This window comes from Protopterus annectens, chromosome 1.part2 (assembly GCF_019279795.1).
Source record: "Protopterus annectens isolate FY-2018-M chromosome 1.part2, PAN1.0, whole genome shotgun sequence".
NCBI classification, from domain to species: domain Eukaryota; kingdom Metazoa; phylum Chordata; order Ceratodontiformes; family Protopteridae; genus Protopterus; species Protopterus annectens.
Window position 1 is genome coordinate 1,019,541,446 of NC_056727.1, and position 23,244 is coordinate 1,019,564,689.

The window sequence follows — 23,244 nt, forward strand, 5'->3', positions numbered from 1 at the left end:
CAATCATTTCCGCAATGTCAGGATTCAATCCCTGCATCTGACAGCCTGGCGTATTCTGTTTTAGACCCTGGGGGGTCTCAGCTTCCTCAACAAGTTCTGAATGTCATTTTGGAGGCCAGACGGCCTAGTACAAGGAAAGTTTATGCAGATAAATGGAGGAGATTTTTCTTTGGAGCAAAACAAAGAGTTTTGATGTTTCAGTGCCTAATTTGAGTGTTTCACTTCAGTATCTTACAGAATTATTAGACAAGGGTTTGTCTTTCTCCTCTGTAAAAGTTCATGCTGCAGCCATTTCTGCTCACTATGATTGTGACCCACCATTATTCTCTCACCCTTTGTTCAAGCAATTTCTTAGAGGGGCAAAGAACATAAGACCCCACGTAGAGCTCCTACCCCTTCCTGGGATCTCAATTTTGTGTTGGAAAAGCTCACTTTACCTCCTTTTGAACCTGCAGCTACTTCAGAGTTGAAGTTTTTGTCTTGGAAGACTGCTTTTTTGTTGGCCATTACGTCTGCTAGAAGGGTATCTGAATTACAGGCTCTAATGGCAGTTGAACCCTTCCTGATATTTCATAAGGATAGGGTCTCACTACGTACTAATCCTACTTTTATGCCTAAAGTTGTTTCTAATGTGGCCTTAAACCAATCTATTCATCTGCCTACATTTTATGCTGATCCCCAAAATAAGGGGGAGAAAATGTTGCATTCTTTGGACATTCACAGGCAGTTACGTTATTATTTGAGCAGAACTAAGGGGTTCAGGCAGTCCCAACAGTTATTCATTTCTTTTGCCTTGGGATCTCAAGGAAAACCTGTTTCAAAACAAATTATTTCTAAGTGGATTGGGCATTGCATTGCTTTCTGTTATTCTCATCATGGCAAGGAGGTTCCGGCTGGAATCAGACCTCATTCCACTAGGGCTACGGCCACTTCTACTGCTTTTTAAAGGGGAGTAGCTACTAAGGATATTTTGGAGGCAGCTACCTGGAGTTCAGTGCACACTTTCTCTAAACATTACCATCTTCCTCTTTATTCCAAATCTAGGGCTGGGTTTGCCACTGCAGTTTTACAGGGCATGTTAGCAGCTCCTAATGCTATCTGACTTTACCAACCTCCCTTTACCTTTGCTTTGGGATTCTACCCACAGGTTATGACTGCAGCAATGTGAGATGAAGAACATAGTACAGTTTTGTACCTACCATAAATGTAGATGTTCGAAGATCCACATTGCTGCAGTCTAATTTACCCTCCCTCCTTCCCCTCTGTAGTTTGGGGTGGCTGTGTGGTTTGTGGTGTATCTATTGTTGTTATATTGGTGATTGGGTATTTTTCTATTTTTGGCTATGGCCTTTTTCTTTAAGGCCTTCTGACATCTGGGGCAAGAAAGACTGAGGATATGGCGTCGGTCATGCGCTTTAATACCACGGGGTACTGACTTCAGATCTGAGCGACCATGACCGACGCCAGCCTAACACTTTGGTATTCGGGCCGACCGAGGACAGCGGACTACCCACAGGTTATGACTGCAGCAATGTGGATCTTTGAACATCTACATTTATGGTAGGTACAAAACTGTACTTTTTGTGTACCCTGTAATATTTTGGTGAGAAACCTGTGGGTTCTCCAGTTCTTGCACGTGTCTGGTGAGGTACATGCAAAAGGAAGCATTGTACTCAATTACTAGTCCAATGAGGGATGAGTATAATGGAATCCAGATGTGATGCCTTTACTTATAAGATGTGCCACATAGAAGGATTTCCTTACTAGTGTGGATACGTGGTTGTCAAAATGCATATTGCTATCAACCTGAATACCCAGATCATGTACCACTAGGTCTACACTTAGGGGGATGCCGTTTATAATGTAATTAGCAGGGATGTCAGCTTTCCCAAAGGGAATAATAATGCATTTTTTTTTGCACTTAGCTTTAGTCTGTGGCTTTTGCACTGATCATTTGTCTGTGTTAACCCTGCATTAACTCTGGGGGGACTCAATGATTGCTCTCAATGTGCAATCATCAGCAAACTTGGTCTGCAGCGGGTCATTCAAGTTTGCCTGGAGTTCTGAGAAATAAATTCTAAACAGTAAGGGGCCCAGCACAGAGCCTTGTGGTAAACTACAGGTGACTGTGCTTTTGCTAGATGTGCTATCACCCACTTTGACAGTATGTGCCTTGTCAGTCAGTCAGTTGGCTACCCATCTGGTAATGCAGGAGTTAATTCCCAATTGGGAGAGTTTCTCTATAACACCCGAGTGAAGGATTGTGTCAAATGCCTTGCCTAGGTCAGGATAGGCAGCATGTACTGTCTTTCCCTCATCCAGGGCCTTGGTGACTTTCTTGAAGAAACCAAGCATTTTTAACAGGCGTGATCTACCTTTAACAAATCCGAACTGGTTTGGGTCCAGAGTTTGGATATTCTTTCCATGGCCTTGCAGATAATCAAGCTTATGGGCCTATAATTCTCAGGGTTGATTGATGGTCACCTTTTGTCCAGAAGGATTACTGTTGCTGTCCTCCATTCTGACAGAACATAGCCAGTTCTCAGCCTGTGGTTAAACAGGAATCCAAGTGGGTCAGCTAGGTCATGTTTTAAGTTGTTTAAAAGTCAACTTGGGATGTTGTCTAGTTCCACTGATGCCATGTTTTTGGCTTTGGACAGTGCTGAGATGACCTGCTGTCGTGAGATAACAGGCTGAGGAATGGTGGCATGTATACTTTGGAAGATGACTGGAGGACAGAGGGGACTGAAGTTTTCTTCAAGTCTTTTGGCTAGCAGGTTGGCTGTTACCTAAGGCTGAGTATGGGTGGTGCATACACAACCACTTCAGCACATAGCTGGGTATTCCCTTTTAGATTTTTTACATAGTTAAAAATGCCTTGTGATTATCCTTAGCTAGGGAGGCTATTTTTGCTTTGTAATTAACTTTGGAGGACTTGACAAGATCTCTAATTTGTTTGGTTAAGCTAGAGAGGAATTTCTTCCTCTGTTGAGTTAGGTCCCTCTTCTTCTTGGACATTAGTTTCTTTCCTTTGTTGTATAGCCTGTTTATACTGGGGGTCCACCAGGGTGGAGTGTTCTTTTTTCAGCAAAACCTGATTTTAATCCAGTGAGGTACAGCCAATTCTATACAACTGCTTAAGTGGTTATACCTCTGCATAGGAGCCTGTATTATACGTATGCATTCAAGGGGGCTTTGAAACTTCTTATACCATCACTTAGTAGGAAATAATTTGTTTCTGAAAACTTCTTAAGCATTTTTGAGCTTGATGGGATATCTGGTTTTATAATTACATGGAACAAGACTGATTTATGGATTTTACTTAACATATTCCAAGTCAATGTTTCATTCAGATATTATCAACCTTAAGGTTTTACATTTCATGACAGGGAACCACATTCTTTTCTAGGGATGGAAAAATAATGCAAGCTGGGCAGTCTTGGGGTAGCCTTTGCACTACAGCCACCACTGTAGCATTCCTTTGTGCTTACAGTAATAAAGGCAGTCCACAGAAATAGCTTGTGCAATGTTTTTAGACAATTTATTTACAGGGATAACTATTCTTTCTTGCAGCAAAACAGGGAAAATCACAGATATAAGCTGAGTCCACTGACAGCAGTCTTTCCAGATTGTAGCACACAACTACAGGATCCCATACTACAGGGATATTCCAAAATAAACACTGTTTACAATCATTAGCATTGCCAACAAGGGTAACATTCCTTAAATGTCCAATCCTTTCAGATGTCAGGGGCACCTTAAACAACTCCATTGAGACTACTTTTCCTTGGCCCAAAGTTCAATAATCTTACTCCTTCCATAGGCATTGGTCACCATATTCCCTAAAATTCATCAACTCTCATTGGTTGCTATTTTTTTGCCTCGTTTTGTTTTTTACTTCTCTGTCTTAATATAACTTATTTTAAAGGAATCCCTAGCAGATTCAATACCCCATACATTATCCAGCTTCAGTAGTCACTCTACTATAATATATTAAAAAATACTAACACACATACATGCACACATGCACACACACACATATATATAGTTTCACAGGTTCATAGGTAGGTAATAGGCTATCGGCCTGAAGGCATTTATAAGCCTAGCTGGAATGTGTTGGCTTTGGCCACCCCCTTAGATTAGTTCTCTGTGCCTCTGTCCAGCAGAACCATTGAAGTGATCCCTGGGGTAAACTTTCTGTTTCCCATCCACTCGTGGTTTCTCTTGAAGAGGGTTAGCGAGGAGCTCTGCCTAATGTAAATTGGAATCTTGTTCCAGAGCATGGGAAGTCTCTGGGACAGGAATCTATCCCTCCAGCACGTCCTATTTATTGTTATGGTGAGGTTTAGATCCCTGGAGTGTGTGGCTCGAGGGGATATGGTTTTCTTTAGGTGGAGCATGTCCATCAGTTCTGGGCTGGACATGGCCTTGTATGTCAGGCAGAGATCACCTCTGAGTGGGCGGTATGCAACCAAGTACAGCTAGAGTTTCTTCAGTCGAGCTGCATAGGGCATCTGCTTGAGGCCAGTGATCCTCTTGCTGAGGTAATTCTGTGGTCTTTCCAGTTGTTGCAGGTGTCTTGTAAGGTACATCCCAAATGGGGCATCGTATTCTATGATGGGTCTAATGAATGATGCATAGAGGGGCCCAATGACCTCTTTCGATCTGGATGCAAACCCTTTTGTGATTTGGTGGGCCACATAGAAGGATTTTTCTAACCACTTTGGCAATATGATTATCAAAGGAGAGGTTACTATCTACTTGGGTCCTCAGATCCCTTATTAAGTCTTCTGTATTTAGGGGGCTACCACCTATGTGGTAGTTTGTGGGTACTTTTCCAAAGGGGATGAATATGCACTTTTTGGCATTTAGCTTGAGGCTATGGTTTTGACACCAGGTATCTGTCTCAGTGAGACCCTTTTGGAGGATCTGTGTCAGCCGGAGAGTCAATTATAGCCCCTAGTTTGCAGTCATTTGTGAAGTTGGTCAGCCATAGTCCTCCTGTGCTTGCCTGTATCTCTGAGAAGTATATGCCAAACAGGAGGGGTCCTAGGACTGAGCCCTGGGAATGCCACTTGTAACCGGTTTAGAGTCAGACCTAGCTCCCGCAACTCTTATCATGTGGGTTCTGTCCGTGAGCCAGCTGGCAACCCATCTCGTGATATAGGAGTTTATGTTCTGGCTGGTGAGCTTGTCTATAATACCTGAGTGGGGAATGGTGTCGAAGGCCATTGCAAGGTCTAGGTAGGCTGTGTGAACCACCTTTCCCTCGTCTATAGCCTTGGTAACTGTCTCAAAGAAGTCCACCAGGTTTAGGAGTCATGATCTGCCCTTAACAAAGCCAAACTGGGTAGGGTACAGTGTTTGGAGGTTTCAAATGTCTCTCCTAATGAGATCCATGATGATGCGCTGCATAGCTTTGCTGACCAAGCTAGTCAGGCTTATAGGGTGATAGTTCCCGGGGTCCATTCCACATTTGTGGAGTGGAATAACCGTTGCTGCACGCCACTCTGTGGGCATGTAGCCTGTGGAGAGGCTGAGTTTAAACAGTGTGTTCAGGTGAGGGGTTAGTTCAACTTTGAGCTCATGTAGGATGCAGCCTGGGACACTGTCCAGTCCCACTGATGCTGTGTTTTTGGCTTTGGAGAGGGCTGTTTTAACCTGAGTGTCTGTGATTTCAGGGCACTACATTCTTCTGGTATAGTTATGGGCCCTTTTGGGGGTGAGAGGGGGGTGAAGTTTGCACTGAACCTGTCTGCCAGGATGTTGAGTATATCAGTCGATTCAGTGTGTTTTGTGCCATTCTGCACTAACTCCGAGCAGATCTGAGAATTGCCACTTAGATTCTTGACCTAGCTAAAGAATAATTGTGGTTATCTTTGGAGTCCATGGCAACTCTTCTTTTGAAGCTAGCCTTGGATGATTTTATGAGGGAACGTAGTTTCTTGCTGATACTGATCCGGGATGTCTTCCCCTCTTGGGATTTTACTCTTTTCTGTACTAGTTTCCTCCTTCTATTGTATAGCTTGTTTATGGCAGGGCTCCACCAGACTGGTTTCCTTTTCTTGGAGGAGTGAGTCTTGGTATTGTTTTGGATAGCACGATCCATGCATTCTTGTAGGTGCCTGTAGAGTGCATTAGTAAAGGATTTTGCAGCTTGGACAGCGTTATCCTTTAGCATGGGGGATTTGAAATGTCCCACCTTGGTCCTAAGTAACGTGAAATTTGCTTTTGAAAAGTTTTTCACGGTGGTTTCTTTGACTGGGGGTGGTGGCGGAATGTGGATATCCAGAGTGATTAGTTTATGGTCAGATCTAACCAGCAAGAGGTTGACCTCTGGTGTGGAACACCAGTCGCACATGTTGGTGATGACCAGATCCAATATGTCGTCACCTCTCGTGGGGTTGTTGACCAGTTGATCCAGGGCATTTGAGTTTATAAATTCTAGGAAATGTTGGGCAAGGGAGTTTGTATTTGAGTAGTTCTCCCAGTTAATGCTTGGGTAATTGAAATCACCCAACATCAGGGTGTTTGGTAGGACCTTTATGTTTCCCAGTGTTTCCAGGAATGCGGATTGGGGATCCTGGGACATGGCGGGTCATCTGTAGCAAGCTATAATTTGAATATCAGTTTTGCCCATTGTTAGTTGCATGTGGATGATCTCTGAAGCATCGTGCTGTGCCACTAACCTGGAGGTGTGGGTATCCTTGATGAATATGGATACTCCCCTGGCTTTTGTATTTCGGTCCAGGTTTTGTGGCCGAAATGTATGGTATGAGTTGTAGCCTGGTAGTGCTGGGGTGCTCTCTGGAGCCTTAAACCAGGTTTCTGTTACTGCACATATATCGATTTTCTCCATACTGAGGAGTGCCTGGAGTGCGTGCATTCTGAGGTTTACACTTCTGGCATTGAGTAGCATTACCCTCAGTTTTTTGTTACTTGTGCTATTTGGGGCAGTGGGTTTGTCTTTTGAGCCTTGCCTAAAAAAGGCATTATGGGGGTGGCAAGAGCCTTGACCAGTATTTGAAAGCCTAAGGGTGACAGGTGCAAGCCATCTCTAGCGAAGCAGCGTGGCTTGTCGAGCATGTCATCTCAGGCTGACAGACACTGGATCCCATTTGAATGACACCAGAAGCTTAGCCAATTGTTGAAATTGATAGTTTTTTCTCTATACCATGGTATCATTCTTGGTGAGGGCAGGATGCTACTCAAGGTCAGGGTCATACCGGCCTGGGCTACATGATCAGAGAGCTCCTCCATGTCTCTTTTCATGTAGTCCAGGGAGGTACGGCTCAGGTCATTCACACCAACATGGACAATGACAGAGTCATATTTGTACTTGTTCTGGAGTGACCTGAATGCTTGTGTTATGTGGCGGATCCTGGCATCTGACAGGCAGCTAACAGTAACCTTCTCCTTGTTCAGGCTAGTGAGTGGGACGTCAGTGTGCCTGACTATAGAGTTACTAGTGTGGTGGGTATGTTATTTTGCCTTAAGGGCTGTGATTGTGTGGCACACTGGTTTTGTAAAGTATGTGTTTCATGGTTTGTGTTGGGGGGGGGGGTGGAGGTTGCTTGGATGTCTGCTTTGGAGGTCTCTGTTGCTTCTGCAGATTTTTATTTAGAGCCCCTGAGTATGTTTTTGTGTATTTATGTGTGTTTTTTGCCGGTGCTGGTTTCATAGTTCTATGTGAGAGTGGTGGTGTGATGCAAGTAATTCCCTTCTCCTCTTGACTGCCGGTGCAGTCTTGGGTTGAGAGAGCTTAGCCTCCAATTTGGCTGTATAATTGCATCTCTTTCATGTATAAGTGTTTGGTGGAAGGAGGAGAGGGTTGTCTGTGTACATGAGGCAATTGTAACATTGCCTCAAAATGCCCAGATTCACCAGTTGGACCGGAGAGTAACCTATATCCATAGGTTTATTCAGTAATCCAAATAACAAATGAAAATATGTATTTTCCAGTATCACTCTGCAATTCAAAAATAAAAGCAAAATAGTATCTTTGGTTACTTTCTTCAAGATATGTACACATTACATATGCATCCATGAAAAGGGCTGTCTTCTCAAAGTTCCAGGATATAGGCCTCAACACGGCACTGATCCCAATTCTATCATGAGATGATTCAATTTGCTCTGACTAGGCTGCCACCTTCCACATTTCCAGGATATTTTTAGGTAACCTCCTGATCACCCTTCTGAATATCCACATGAGGAATAAACTTCCTGTCTTGCTGTTGCAAGCTGTTGCTTTTAGTGTAGCATTAAGTGTAAATTAGTGCCTTGTAAACTAGTTAGTACATAGCTTCCCTGACTAACACTGTGAGAACTTGTCATTCTCCTAGTACTTTTAAAGCCACATGCATCTTTTTCAAATTTAACATGTCACAACTTCCCTCATCAACCTATAAAATAATCCAGCATTTTAGACTAAGAACGATGGACTGCAGGACCCTGACAATAACCCATCAGTATTTCTGCATGCTAGGCCATGGCTGGGATTCACTGCATTTTGAAAGGATTGAACGAATAGTGTCCACTGGCAGATTTATATTTACTTTAGTCTGCTTGTTCAGCTATTTTAGAAGTGCATTGTTTCATGGGCAACTACTTGGCTAGCTACACTTGCAAAACATTTTAAGCATGGCCAGTTTCCCTTTTTGTGCTCAAAATAACCTATCCCATTGGGTTATAGATTGACTTTACCCATCCCATGGTTGAATACTATATATTACTGCTAATGAGAATAACTGGGATCATACTATAGATAACTTGAGGAACCCATGCATTTAAGAGCTGGCACTGCCTATTAATATTCTAGAGGGCAGTCTGGGACAAATTTTCTGTTTCCCATCCATAGATCAAAGTTGCCTTGAATAGGGACAGCGATGAGCTATGTTTTATGTGGCATGGGAGTCTGTTCCAGAGCAGTGATATCCTCTGCGAGATATACCTGTCCCTCCAAACCATTCTGTTGATGTTTCAGAAGAGGTTTAGATCCAAAGACCAAGTGTTTCTGGTGCCATTTGACTTACTGATCTGCAGTAAATCCATCAGTATTGAGTCAGAGAATGCCTTTGTATGCCATACATGGGTTACATCTTATCAGTCTATAAGATACCGAGTCTAGTGACAAGGATTTGAGTTGGTCCATGTACGACATGTTGTTTAGCCCTTGTATCCATTTAGTACAGTATCTCTGTGGGTGTTCCAATTGTGGCATCTGCACAAACAGATACATACCAAAGGGGGTATCATATTCAATGACTGGCCTAATGAGTCCTGAGTAAAGGTGGACAATGACATCCCTAGTTCTAGAGACCATCCATTTGTCTATAAACTGTGCAATATAGAAGAACTTTCTTACAAAAATGGACACGTTGGTAAAAAGTTAGGCCAATGTTTGCATAAGTTCCCTGTTCTGAACAACTGGGTCAACTATGAGGGATGTATTGTCAGTCTAGTAGTTCTCCTGGGGTTTGGCCTATAGTTTCAATCCATGATTTTGGAACCAGTTGCTTATTTGGAACAAATTTTCTTGCAGGATGGCTAAGCCATTTGAGGAGTCACTGATTGCTCTTAGCTTGCAGTCATCTGCAAAATTAATCAGCCAGAGCCTTTTGGTATAAGCTTTTGCTTTAGAAATGCAGATTCCAAACAGGAGAGATCTCAGCACAGAACCCTGGTAGACCCCACTTGTGATTGCATGGTAAGTTACTAGTTAAATAACATTTCTAGGAACAGAAAGCCAGCATGATTACTAACCACTTTTTCTATGGCAGAATATTTATTTTCTGCGTTACTTACCTTTTTGTGCTTCTTACATTGAATATCTTGGGACAGCACTGCCTCTAAACCTATGTCGGGCAAATCAGTATATAAGGTACAGTTAATGGTCACTAGCACTAGTTTAGAACATAAGTTCTCTTTTAGTGCATTAGTTACACTGTCTGCCTCAAGAGACAACTGTACCTTGACCACAGCTTTCCTTCTTGTGAGATCTGTCAAAAGACAGACGATAGTCACAAAATCAGGACAAAACTTTCTGTAGTACTGCACTATTCCAAGAAAAGATTCCACTTGACCTTTAGTGGATGGATCAAGTCAACCTTTATTATTTTCTAGTTGCAGATTTGATCACACCTTTCTATAGGGTATCTTAAAAGTCAGATGACCATCACACTCACTTTTACCTTTCTCTGTATTTGCAGTCAAGAATGTCTGTCTTACAGGTCCTACCTGCAGTTGTTATAACTGAGGCTGCCATTCCTTAGAATGAGCAACCACATCATTCAGGTAGGCTGCAGCATATTGGGAGCTAGGCTTCTGTATTTTATCCATCAGCCTCTGAAAGGTGTCTGTTTGGCTCCATATAGATCAGATGAAAATATTATATACTGCAATAGACCACTGAGGTTACAAAGGCTGTTTTTTTTTTCTATGGCAGAGGGGATAAGTGGCATCTGTCAGTATCCCTTCAAGTCAAATGTTATCAAATATCTGTCTCTTCTTAGGCTTTCTTTCATCTCACCAGATCTGGACATGGAACAGCTATCAAACTTTGCAATGCTATTCATTTTCCTAAAGTGATTACACAATCTACTTCCCTATCTGGATTTGGAAATAGAATTACTGGAGTTCTGCATTCACTTTACGATTCTTCTGTCATTTCAAGTTTAAACATCTTTTGAAATTGTCTTAATTAATGTTTCTATGATTCTCGTTCTGAGGCATTTCTGAAACACTTTATTTCTTAAGACAAATTTTCCTGTTTCCAGCTTCTGTTCCAAGGATATTTCTGAGTGTACTTTAGTCAGAGATTCTTTCCTCTCTCCAGTATCGAGTTTAGCATGCTCACTGCAGTTTTCTTTTACCTTCCATAGCTCCTTCTACATTGATGTGACCGATTTACTCTTGTCTTCCTCTTTCCTGTGTTTCTAACCTTGCCTTTCATTGCAGTTAATCTTTCAATTACTTCACCTGGCTTCTGAAACTTAGACAAAAATATGTCTTATGTAGGGAGTAGAGTACTGCCACTAATACCTAATATCCTATCTTATATTCACCAAGTTAGGTAATTTCATTATAAACTGATTATTGCATCTTCTCAGCTTTCTGCATGTATGCCTTTATGATGGAAAGAATCTTCAGTCTATCATGCAAACTACTGCTTCATCATACATTTAAATTATGTGCACTCATCTTCCCTAGTCGTTTTTATCAATAGCTGGCAGTCCTCTGGGAATGGGATTCCTACTATGTAAAAGTTCAAATGGCTAAACCCAACTGAAGCCTGAACCTCTCTGACTGCAAATAGCGGTCCAATAACTAGTCACAGTGTTTACCACTCTTGCCTAGATGATGGCATGCCCCATTTATTCAGACAAAATATTATGTTTTTTTTTGTTAATTTATATATTCACTTATATATGCATGCCTGTTTACCAGGGTAGTACACTGATCACAGTGTGGACCTATTTCTGGCACAAGCTGGGTGATTACAATCACACTGGTACAGATGTTGACATTAATAATGCAAAAAAAACTAATAGTTGTGAACGATATTAAAATAAGTCAAACAAATGTATTGTAGCATATAGAGCTTTAACACTATTAGACTATCAGCATCACAAAATGATAAGATTTGGTGAATGAAGTAGCGGACGTACAGAAATGTACGGTTTAAAGCAATTTGGTGATGTGAAAACCTGGCAAACACATCTTATCACTGTTCTGATCTTGAGTTTACACAACCTGGACAGTTAAGCATTGTCTAGTCAATCCTCTTTACCCTGCTGTCAACTCCTCCACTGCTAAGGCCACTAACCAAACCCTAGTTCTTTGGGCTCTAACCTCCTGTGTGCTTTGGAACTGATGTATTAGGAAGGTAACTGATGTGCCATTGTCATCATGAAATATAAACACCATACAATGAAAATAACTGCAAAGGGAATTGCTCCTTCCACAAATTCAGGTTATTATATTAAATTTAAAAAACTCAGATTTCATTCATTCAGAAATTTCATTTTATTTCTTGACAAAATGAACGATTTCCACACAGCTCGTGAGGCGATGTATGTCATTTTGCAGATGTAATTAATAATGAGGTAGTTTGAACGGAGGTGCTCTTTCATTAAGCAATGCTATATTTAGAGCAAATAAGAAAAGATTCACTAATGACATTTTTGAATAATGGCCAGGAGTTTCAGGGAAATATAATGAATACTGAAAACATTATTGAAGTTTTTGTAGTGTGCAGAACTGAAACTCACAATCAATGTTGTACACACTCCATTAGAATAACTTGCAAGCATGAGGTCTACCTGTCTTAAAATCCAAACCAAAATGCTTTTGTACCTTGATAATAAATACTCTATTAACTTATGCAATGTAAAGCAATATGGCCTTGGGCCAACAGATGTTTTTACCTAATAAACGTAACTAAACCTGTTTGCCACAGTAATATTCTCATAGGTGTCTGCTGCAAAGGGGTATGCAGTGAAAAATGCAGGTGATATATTTCAGTACTTTAATATGATTCTATGATGAACACAACACAAGAGAAAGAAAAAATAATCATATTTGTATGGAAAAATTTATCCAAGTAGTACTAACCTTTGCAAACAGGTTTTGTACCATTCCAGGTTCTATCTTTTGTGCAAATCAAAGTTGATGACCTTTCGGAATCCATTCTGAATCCTGGAACACACTGGAATGTTACTGTCTTATTATATGCAAACTCACTGCCAATTCGGATACCATTTGCAGGTACTCCCGGATCTCCACAAGTTATCACTAAAACGTATAAAACAAGTACACTTCATGAGCAAATGTAAGGAATATTTACTATATTTATTACTTGAAGCAACATAAGCTAAACAAGGCTTAATACTTCAGAAGACACACACGTGCATTTATGCATGCACACACAAGTACACATAAACAAGTGTGTGTGCGCATGTGTGTGTGTCCAGCTTACCAAAACTACTCCTCATAGAAGCATATATAGAAATATATGGAGTTTAATGGTTAAATAAAATGAGAATTCTCAGAAAAACTACTACAGATTAAAGTCAATTGTTCGACTGTTTTCTACATTGTGTAGGTAAAACAGAATTAGGTGATACATGTTCAATAAATGAATACTGTGATCCATATCAGATTATTGAAGTTTCAAAACTTCAAAATTCATACAGTTGGGACTACATAATCAAAGTTTCGAAACTTTGAATGTTTTGAATGGAGATCACGGTACAGTGGGAGCAGGAAATTTACCCTTTTCTGCAATGTAGTGCGATCTCAGAGTTGATATACTTAATTAGCATGGGGTATGGGGGTTTTACATTAAAAATAGATTTGATTTTTTTTTTTTTTTAATGTTTGAAGTTCTGAAACTTTGATCATATGATCTTGCCCATATGAATTTCGAAGTTTCAGAATTTCGATAATCTAACATAGATCCAAATACTGAGATGGCACATTTCTTCTTAATCTGTGCAAAATTCAGTGCAATTTCATATATTTCTACTACCATTCTCAAAAAAAAAACTTTATCAATAAAATTCTCCCACTTACTGAATTATAAATATTAGGAAAAAAGAATACTTTAAACAACTAAAAAGCTATATTAAAAATAATTCTGAATTTAAACAATGAAACTATATACAATTCTAAGCAGTCTTTCACAAAGGAAATATGTATAAACACTATCTCACAGATTCATTAAAGTGAATAGTCACAGATTCATTAAAGTGAATACTATGAGCCATACAGCTCTTGCAAAAAAAAAAAAGCCGTTGTCTCATGACGCGTCCATTTATGATTCAGAGACATGTTAGCCATAACGAAGAAAAATACATGTCTCTTAATAGCATTCGCTATCATAATGTGCAGATCACCAGTAGTAAACTGTAGCACATGTAGGCACTGGCATTCTCTCCCAGTTACTCTCTCACAAACACAAATATACATAGCACAAACACAACATACACTCACACCATAGTCCCCATATGTGTCCCTAACCTATCTACCCTTCCATATTGCCCCCACTCATCTAATAGTTGAAGTGAGATTACAGCACCTATCTATTATGCCCTTATGATCTAGTATATACTCCCCACCCCTTATCTCCGTACTGCTGTTGGTGTCAATACAGCACTTTAAGTATTCCCTGGTACCTAGCGGTTCCCTCGGTGCTGTTACTGCACATTAAGAGTAATCCCTGGTATCTAGTACATCATCACTGATCCCCATACTGTTGCCATTATGGCACTAATCCAAGGTGTCTAGCACATCCCCAATCCCCTTTCCTCGCACTATCACTAGTGCTATTCTTCTTCTTCTTCTTTCAGCTTTTCCCGGTTAGGGGTTACCACAGCGGATCACCTGTCTGCTCATGATTGGCAGTGGAGTTTTACGGTATCGAGATGCCAGCCCAGTGCCCAACCTTCCACAGAAGGCACACACATGCATGCACTCATGCCTAGGGCCAGTTTAGAGTGTCCAACCCACCTGCAGCATGTCGGCACTTTAAGAGAAATCCTTAGTGGTCTAGTGAACACCCCCACCCCATTAACCATATTGTCTTTGGTGTCATTACAGCACAATAAGAGTAATCATAGGTGGTCGGGTGGTCAAGTGGATCCCCCCACTCCTGATTTCAGTACTATGTTAAGGGCAGGTGGTTGAACATGGCCTTTTGGCCATGATCAGTACCATGACACAGTGGAGACACCCATGTTGATCTACGCAGCTGAACAATTTCTTGAATGACTTGGTCATGTAGATGCCTTCAAAGCACATGGCTAATTTGCATTTGCCTCTATCCAGAATCCCTTGTTAGCATCCAGCATGGCCATAGTGTCAGCCTTATACAGTTCTGCATGTCTTCGTGGTAGAGGATTATGCAACATCATGCTAGCGTGATCGGAAAAAAGTATGAATGCTGGCCTATATTTCTAATTACATATAAATACAATAGAACCTAATAAGAACAGGTTCAGAATTACTGCAAAAAAATTATCATTTTAAACCCCACCATTTCAATAAACCCTTACTTCATTGCCTTACTGCTTTTTTATGTTTGCATCAGTATTTTAAAATTGAATCGCTACCAGTTACACAAACTATGCATTTCTTTCTTAATGCACTCTGGATAGTACTCATACTTTATGTCACTCAGGCACATCAGAGTGATTTCCAATCAAACTGAAAAGCAAATTAATGAAGACAAAAAAATAAACTATAACAACTTTCAAAATAATAGTAAACACATTCCTAAAAAAATTCTGGACAGCCATTAAATAAATCTTGCATCCCAGCCATAAATTCAACTCTGACCTCTCTCCATATAACTCATCACTCAAAACCACAATACAGTTCAACTTTTATTTCATAGACAGTATAGCATCTCTAACCAATGATTTCCCAACATCTAATACTAAACCTGTAAAGCAGCCACGTATCACCACATCCACTTTCACCTTCAAGCCTGTGCCCACATCCTATATAAACTACTCTTAAGTAAAGTCAAACCATGGTCTAATTCAGATGCAGTGCATTAAGAAAGAAATGCATAGTTTGTGTAACTGGTTGCGATTCAATTTTCTTGGGTGGCGAAAGCCAGGGTACATTTTTGGCTAGGCTTGTATAGGCCCTAGGGCCAATAGCCTAGTACCTACCTATGAACCTATGATGGCCTTCCAAGTGTGTACCTTAAGACAGCAGCCCGTCGCACTTCCTATCCTGTCTCAATACTTATAAATAGGTCTATCTAGGAATCCCACATTTCCTGTTTGGAAGTTCTGTTTGGAAAGAGTCACATATAATCCCTCTGCACAAAGGAGAAAATTCAACAGACATTAATAACTTTAGACCTATAGCAATCTTATCCCTACTTTTCAAATGCCTATAAAATATATTCAAAAACAATTGCTAAATATCTCCTGCAGGAAGAACTTCTAGCCCCACAAAAAAAAGGCCTCTGTCCTTCCCATTTTATTAAAACTGCACTTGTAACCTATACTGATATTGTCAATAAAGCTAGAGATAATGGCAAACTAGTCTCCGCCTTATTTCTAGACTTGTCTAAAATCTTCAACACACAGCATCCAAGTGCTCCGGATTATGCGGAATGCTCCGCATTTAATGAAGAGTGAAGCCACTGTTCCGCTGTTCTGCATTGAACAGCTGTGGCTCCGCTACAAGGCTTTTGATTGGTTTGTGTACCGCAATTACTGCCAATCAGCATTGCGGTATACAAACCAATGCATAGCTCTACTACCCTTCTGCGTTGGCTATGCTCTGCAGTTTTTGATTGGCTCATAGACTGCATTTACGGCCAATCACGAACTCAGTCTACGAGCCAACCAAGTTGGGAATCTGAGGAGGACGGGAGCCAATGAGAGCTCCCAAATAGAGACCAATCGTGTTCCTGGAAGCCTTTTCATGCCAAAATAATGGCTTAAAAAAGGCTTCCAGGAATCAGGGGAATTTTACTTGGGCGATCATTGGATTCGTTGGTGACGGTGCACAAGAAGGAAGGAACGGGCTGGTGCCAGTTGCAGTCTCCAGATTTAAGACATCAGGGCTGGGGAGAAGAAAGAAGATGGACGGGAGTAGTCGGTGGAAGTTAGCCTGCCAGGAGAGGAGAGGTCACTCGGTGAGTCCGTTTGCGGTGATTAGAGCATTTTCACTTTAAAGTCCTGGTTGTGACCCGAAGGAGGGGTAGAGATTTGGTTGTGCAATGTGCGTGTCTGTTTCCTTATATCAAACAGTATTTTTTTTAGCGTGCTCACTTTGGTGTAATAGTGAAGGACATAAAACGTTACAGACTTTTTTATAGTAGCCATTCTGTCAATGTAGCTTGTACAAACAATATTTTCCCTACTTTTGTCCTGTTTTCATTTACTTCTATCCCTCCGTTTGCTCCCACGTTACAAGGACTCAAGTTTGTAATGTATCTTGCAATGGGTATAGCCCCGGCAAAGTCTGCATTGTGCTATTTGGGTAAGAGATGTGCTTTCCCCTGCAGGGATGGAACCAACTTCTACCCACACTGAATGTTTGGCACTACAGAGGTTGTTAATGTTTTGGACTGTGTCCGGTAGAATTGCAGTGTGTAAATACTTGTTCCGTGCAATAGCAATCTTGCTTCTTACCCATCCCTCTCATACAGCTTGCTATAGCTTTTACGGAAGAGTTGTAGAAATTTTGTTTACCGGTAGTGATTATTGTGAAGCTATGTATGTTCTTTTCTTTGTTTTTTAACTGCTGGAGGTGTGAGTTGTTTTGTGCCCTGCAGTCCTTTTTCCATGTGATGCTGAAACAGCAGAGATGACTAGAAGTGCTTGGATAAATACAAAACAATAGTAGCATGTGTATCTTTAAAGGTGATGATCGCCAAATATGAGAAAGAGCAGCTATTAACCCCTTGCACTCTGATAAAGTGACACTTGTTTGTGAAGCTAATAAGAGGTTGCAAAGCTGATCGTACTACCGTATAAGAAACATTATGTAAGCAGCAGTAACAGAATTTTAGTGCTTAGGCTTGTTTGATTGCTAAACCTTGACTGTTTTCTACCGATGTAGGCTGGTTGAGGCTTTCCTGTTTTTTGAAGTCCTGGGTGGCACTTTTTTCACAGTGCTGTTAACAAGTGTGGCCAATAAGCAGCAGCGGTTGTACGCCACTTAATTTTTGATGGGCAACATCATGTCTGGGCACCCACTACTTCTAAAACAATCTGCAAGTACATGCGTGCAACAAACTAGAAAGAAAAAAGAAGGCTAGTATGTTTTCTCTAATGTACGCTTGTTATATTGATTCTTAGGTTCATAGGTGTGTATTAGGCAAATGGCCCTGGAGCCTTTACAAGCCTAGCTCATAGGATTACCCTGGTATCGTGCCACCTGACCTTAGTTCCAAGTGCCTCTGAGTAGAGCCACTGGAATAATCTCCGGGGTGAATTTTCTATTTCTCATCTATTCATCAAGATTTCTCTTGAAGAGGACCAGTGAGGTGCTTTGTTTGACATGTATGGGAAGTCTATCCCAGTAGGATATTTTTAAAGCATCATACCACCACCTTTAAACTGCTTTGCGGATTAGTAATCATCGGTCTGCTGCTTGTCCCTAATGTCTACTTTATATCTTTTTTTTGGGGGGGGGAGAAACTGTATGCCATGACAGGTCCTTGTTCTAGCAACTTTCTAGGTTTATTAAGAGCAGTGTTTGTATGTTTTTGCTGTTTGTCACCCTAGTACTTTTCCAAAAGTAATTGCCCTTTCTAGGTTTATAAGAGCAATATGTTTGCCTGTTTCCGCTGCTTGTCCGCTAGTACGTGTCAAAGTAATTGCCTTTTTTTGGAGAAACTGTATGCAAAGACATATCCTCTTCTAGCAACTTTCTAGGTTAATAATAATATTTAAAGAGTTTGTATGTTTTTGCTACTTGCCACCCTCATACGTCTCTGAAACTAATTGCCTTTTTTTTTGGAGAAACTGTATGCAAAGACAGGTCCTTTTCTAGCAATTTTCTAGGTTTATTAAGAGCAGTTTTTCAAGTGTTTGTACGTTTTTGCTGCTTGTCACCATAGGTCTCAACCTCTTAAATAGCCAATGTGGAACAGACCCTAACAATGTGTGACAAACTTTCTAGGTTTATAAGAGTATTTCTAAGGTTAAGAGCAATATTTTGCCTCTGTGCTGCTTGTCCCTCTTGTGTTGGGCTTTGTCCAGTTTTCTTGCACTGAGTTGAGAAGTATGTCAGGATGGATGTCAAAAGTGAGTTTTAGTAATGAGATGCTGTAACATATCCAGTTTTGTTTTCAGTAGAACTTTGTGTAACTTGATCCTGCATTCTTTGTCTTAAATGGCACATTATTGTAAAAGTACAGAGGGCCCTGGTTTTAAGTACCTTTTTAGGCTTCTTTGCCAGGCACACACCTGGCTGTAGGACAGGGGTAGAACACATCTAAAGTGCTGAATGTAAAATGTAAGTAGTATTGTCATGATGTGTGTAAGTGCCTTTGTTAAGCTGGATGTGTTCCTTGACATGAATTTTGAGATATAATCAAAGATGCTTTGAGTATTAAATGTCATGAAAGTCATTCTTCCCTTCTGCAACACTGGTTAGGTGGGCAAGTGAGCACCAGAGGATTGAAAGTGTCATTGAAGCAAGGAAGTGAAGCATGCAGGCCTTTGTAGTAAACAAAAGGAGCAGAGATGAGCAAGAGAAGAGGGTGCAAAGTCAGGAAACTTCCAGTGATATGGGTAGGTTATGGGCCTATTGTCTTATATCTTTGATATTGAGGACATCTTCTAATTTTCCTTTCTTCACTGTAGCCCCATTTGTTTCATTGTTTTAACACCACTGTGTTTTGCAAACCTGCTAGGTATAGATTACCCATACTACAGTGAGGACAGGGATGTAGATACAGCTCACACCCCAAAGAAGAGAAGATACACAATTTTTCAGACAAGTTGGTCAAGTGCCTTTGACTGGCTTTCTACGAGTAGGCACGGAGTGAAATTTGCCTTCTGCAAGACTTGTATCACAGATTTCACAATCCATCATGGGGGGGTGACATGACCTGCAACGACATGCTAACAGTGAGAAACACAGGCAGAATTGCAAGCATGCAGCTGGAAGATCTATGGTGGATTTCTTTGGACCACAGAATTTAGCAAGTACAAAGGTGGTTGAGGCAGAGGTTGGTTTTGTGTCTCTCCTTGCTAAACACAACTTATCATTTGCAGCAGGAGAACATATCCTGAAATTTATGAAGAAGTGTGGAGAGGATCAAGATGTTCTCCGTAAAATGACATGTGGAGCGACAAAGGCAGCATGCATTGCACGGGATGTGCTGGGGCCTCATTACCAGAATGATGCTGCAGCAGCCTGCCAGAAATCACCATTCTGTGTGTATATGGACCAAAGCACAGACATGGGAGATGACAAACTATTAGTCATCCTTGTTGGTTACCTTGATGAAAAGGCCAACAAAAATGTAACAAGGTTCCTTGATATGCCAGAATGTGTGTCAGGAACTGGACAAGCAATGTTTGATTCTTTAATGTCCAGCCTGACAAAATTTAATATTCCAGTTTCCAACATTTTATGCTTTTCTTCAGACAATGCTGCCTCAGTGATTGGAAAACACAATTCTGTGCTGTCTCGTTTAAAGGAGGTGAAGCCTACAATTGTAAACATGGGGTGTCTCTGCCACTTGGCAGATCTCTGTAGTAAGGCTGCTGTAAAAGCACTACATTCACCAGTTGATGAACTTATATCAGATCTGTACTGCCATTTCAGTTCCAGTGCACAAAGACAACAAAAACTGCAGGAATTTGCTTTGTTCACAGATACTGACCCCCTCAAGATCATTAGAAATGCACCTACTAGATGGCTCAGTCTTGGTCTACTAGATGGCTCAGTCTTGGTAAGGTTATTAACAGAACCCTGGACATGTGGCCAGCTCTAAATTAATATTTTCTGTCTGCAGAGCCAAGGTCTGCTAAGATTGACTTAATTTCTAAAAACTTGCAGAGTCATGAAGTGCATATGATTTTTATGTTCCTTAAGTATGCACTGGAACCCTTACTGGAGTTCAACATACAGCTTCAGAGTAAAGAAAGTCAGCTACTGACACTACATGCCACTGTGCATAAACTCCTGCAGCAGTATGCTGGCAGACTCCTCAGACCTGTATCTGCTGTCAGACCAATCAAACACAGTGATGTGTCAGTGTTGACTGACAGTAGCTGTGTTCTACCAAATGGTGAACTTCGTATTGGCTATGAAGTCAAGCAGTACATGAACAGCCATGAAGAGGATATTGCCGGCACAGTCATTGAATTTAATGTTTATAAAAAAGTTGCAGCTTTTTATGCTGCAGTGCTGCAGAAAATGCTAAAAAAGTTTCCCATGCAGGATCACTTACTTAAAGATGCTGCATTACTTATTAATCCAGCCAAAAAATTGGACATTTCTTCAGGACTTGTCAGAGATGTTGGCTTCCGTCTGGGTGTATGTGTGAAAGATGTTGAGGCTGAACAATTAATAGACGAGTTTACCCAATATCAGATAGAGGACACAGGGAATCTGACAGGCCCAGTAGACGGGCCCCACTCATGTGTATCAAAGTACTGGGCACACCTTCTGAGGGACCTTTGCACTGAAGGGAAACTGCCACTCTTTAAGCAGCTGATGATCAGTCTACTTTGCTTACCACACTCTAATGCACAAACAGAAAGAGCATTTAGTATGGTGCGGAAAGTGAAAACTGAACTGCGTCAGTCTCTGAGTGTAAAAACACTGAACTCTTTGTTGGCAGTTAAAATGAATGAAGAACTGGATGTCTGTGATATTAAGCTGCCAAAACATGTTTTAGAGGCAGCCAAGAAAGCCACAGCAGCATACAATAAGTCTACATCAGAAGTATGATAGGATGTTTAACTTGGTCTAAACTGTGTGTGAATTGCAATATATCTGTTTACAAAAAATAAAAATCACATTTACTACATTTTCTGAGTGCTGTTTAATTTACTTATGATGTGGTTATGGTATTGCAGATTATCAAACAAAGGTTTTTGGATCTGAGAAGTGTTGTTGAATGTTACAGTTCTACCATGCTCCATGGTGCGTTTTCACGCAGTGCGAAAATAGGGTGTTCCACATTTTGACCATTTGTCACACATTGTTAGGGTCTGTGTTCCACATTGGCCACTTAAGAGGTTGAGACCTATGCTTCAACATAGATTGTCACAGCAAACTTCTACTTCAAATATCCTCATTGGGTCTTTCTCAGCCGACTCTTCTATGGATCAAAAGCTACCTATCCAATAAGTATCTGTCAGTAGAATGACACTCCACCCTCTCTCTCCATACCTCCCAGTCACCACCGGTGTACAAAGTTCTAGCCTTGGCCTCTTATCTTTAACATTCTCAGCAACACCCTCCACACATCCACACAACAGGCCTCACTAATACAGTAGATAGATGACTCCACCCTCAGTTGCACATTTGACAACATGGCATACCTCCAAAAAATTACTCAGGAAGCTTTAAAAGCAATTGTAATATGGCTTTGCAATTCTCAGCTCTTATTCAACCCTTAAAAAAAACTACAACTTTTTTGCCACAAATCCCTCTCCCATTAAAAAAATAAAATTTAAAGTCTAAAAGACTTCCTAGTAAAAGCTGGCTCTGTTCCTTTTCAGCACCAGGATAATTACTCTCTCTCCTGGGTTTCCCCTCTAAATCCAACATAAGCCTGTTTTTCTCTCACTTTGTATTACAGTTCATGTATGTATTCTACTAACTTACCTTTAATTTCTCTGTAATCTGGCTAAAACTTCCCTTAACTATTAAATCATTATCATATAACGTGTATCTGTTCTTAACCAATGCTTTCACATTATGTCTAATTTGGTATCACTAATTCAACTATAGTTGTTTTATGTATTATTTTTAAAGACTGCAAAATTATTGCTCTTAAAATGTTTTCTAATACTGTGGAGCTTTTCTTCATGGTCTTCCACTAAGACTTTCCTGGTAATCAAATGTTAATAAATAAATACAAAAACAAACAAACAACAAACAAACAAATAAATAAATAAATAAATAAATACTGTTCATTTAGAAACTTTTTTGAAAAATGGCTTAAATGCATCAGTATATAAAAGTATACATTCTACAAAGATCTGAAAAGCAAGACTGTTTTAACATTTAAAAACTAATGATTTTGAATTTATTGTAATGCTACTTTCCAGTTATTCTTTGTATTACCTTCTTCCTTTTCAAATGTTTCTACTGAATTTAGTACTCATTAAAAAGAAGTTTTGAATAAAACAATGTAAGACATTATAGCACAAATGCCTTTATTTATTTTATTTATACATTTGTTAACCATTTAACTAGACTGGTAAAAGGGATAATTTTGAACCACAGCCCAAGTCAACTGCAAACACAAATATTGCAAATCTAAAGCAAATTTACAATAGTATTCATATGTAATACTGTAAGCAACTGTAGGCATTAAAATATATGTCTGTCTCTTTTAAGCGCAGATATAGGATCTCGCCATCTAGACATGACTGGAAGCAATCGGTAATCACCAACTGGTAAGTTTACCTGATAATGGTGACAGTAAGCACTACTGCTGGGCTTTTTTACTGTTTATACAGCTAGACAAGCTGCACTTCGGTTTGTTTAAAGGTAAGCACTACTTTTATTGATCTATTTATTAAG

At 40.3% G+C, this 23,244-nt stretch overlaps 1 protein-coding gene across 1 annotated transcript in view; it reads right to left on the reverse strand.

Annotated features, from left to right (window-relative positions):
• Positions 1-23,244, reverse strand: part of LOC122792225 (CUB and sushi domain-containing protein 1-like) — a 3,080,606-nt gene that overhangs the window by 486,077 nt on the left and 2,571,285 nt on the right. Inside the window, exon 54 of the mRNA XM_044059969.1 lies at positions 12,613-12,792. Coding sequence (XP_043915904.1) covers positions 12,613-12,792 — 180 coding nt within the window. The remainder of the gene's footprint in view (positions 1-12,612; positions 12,793-23,244) is intronic.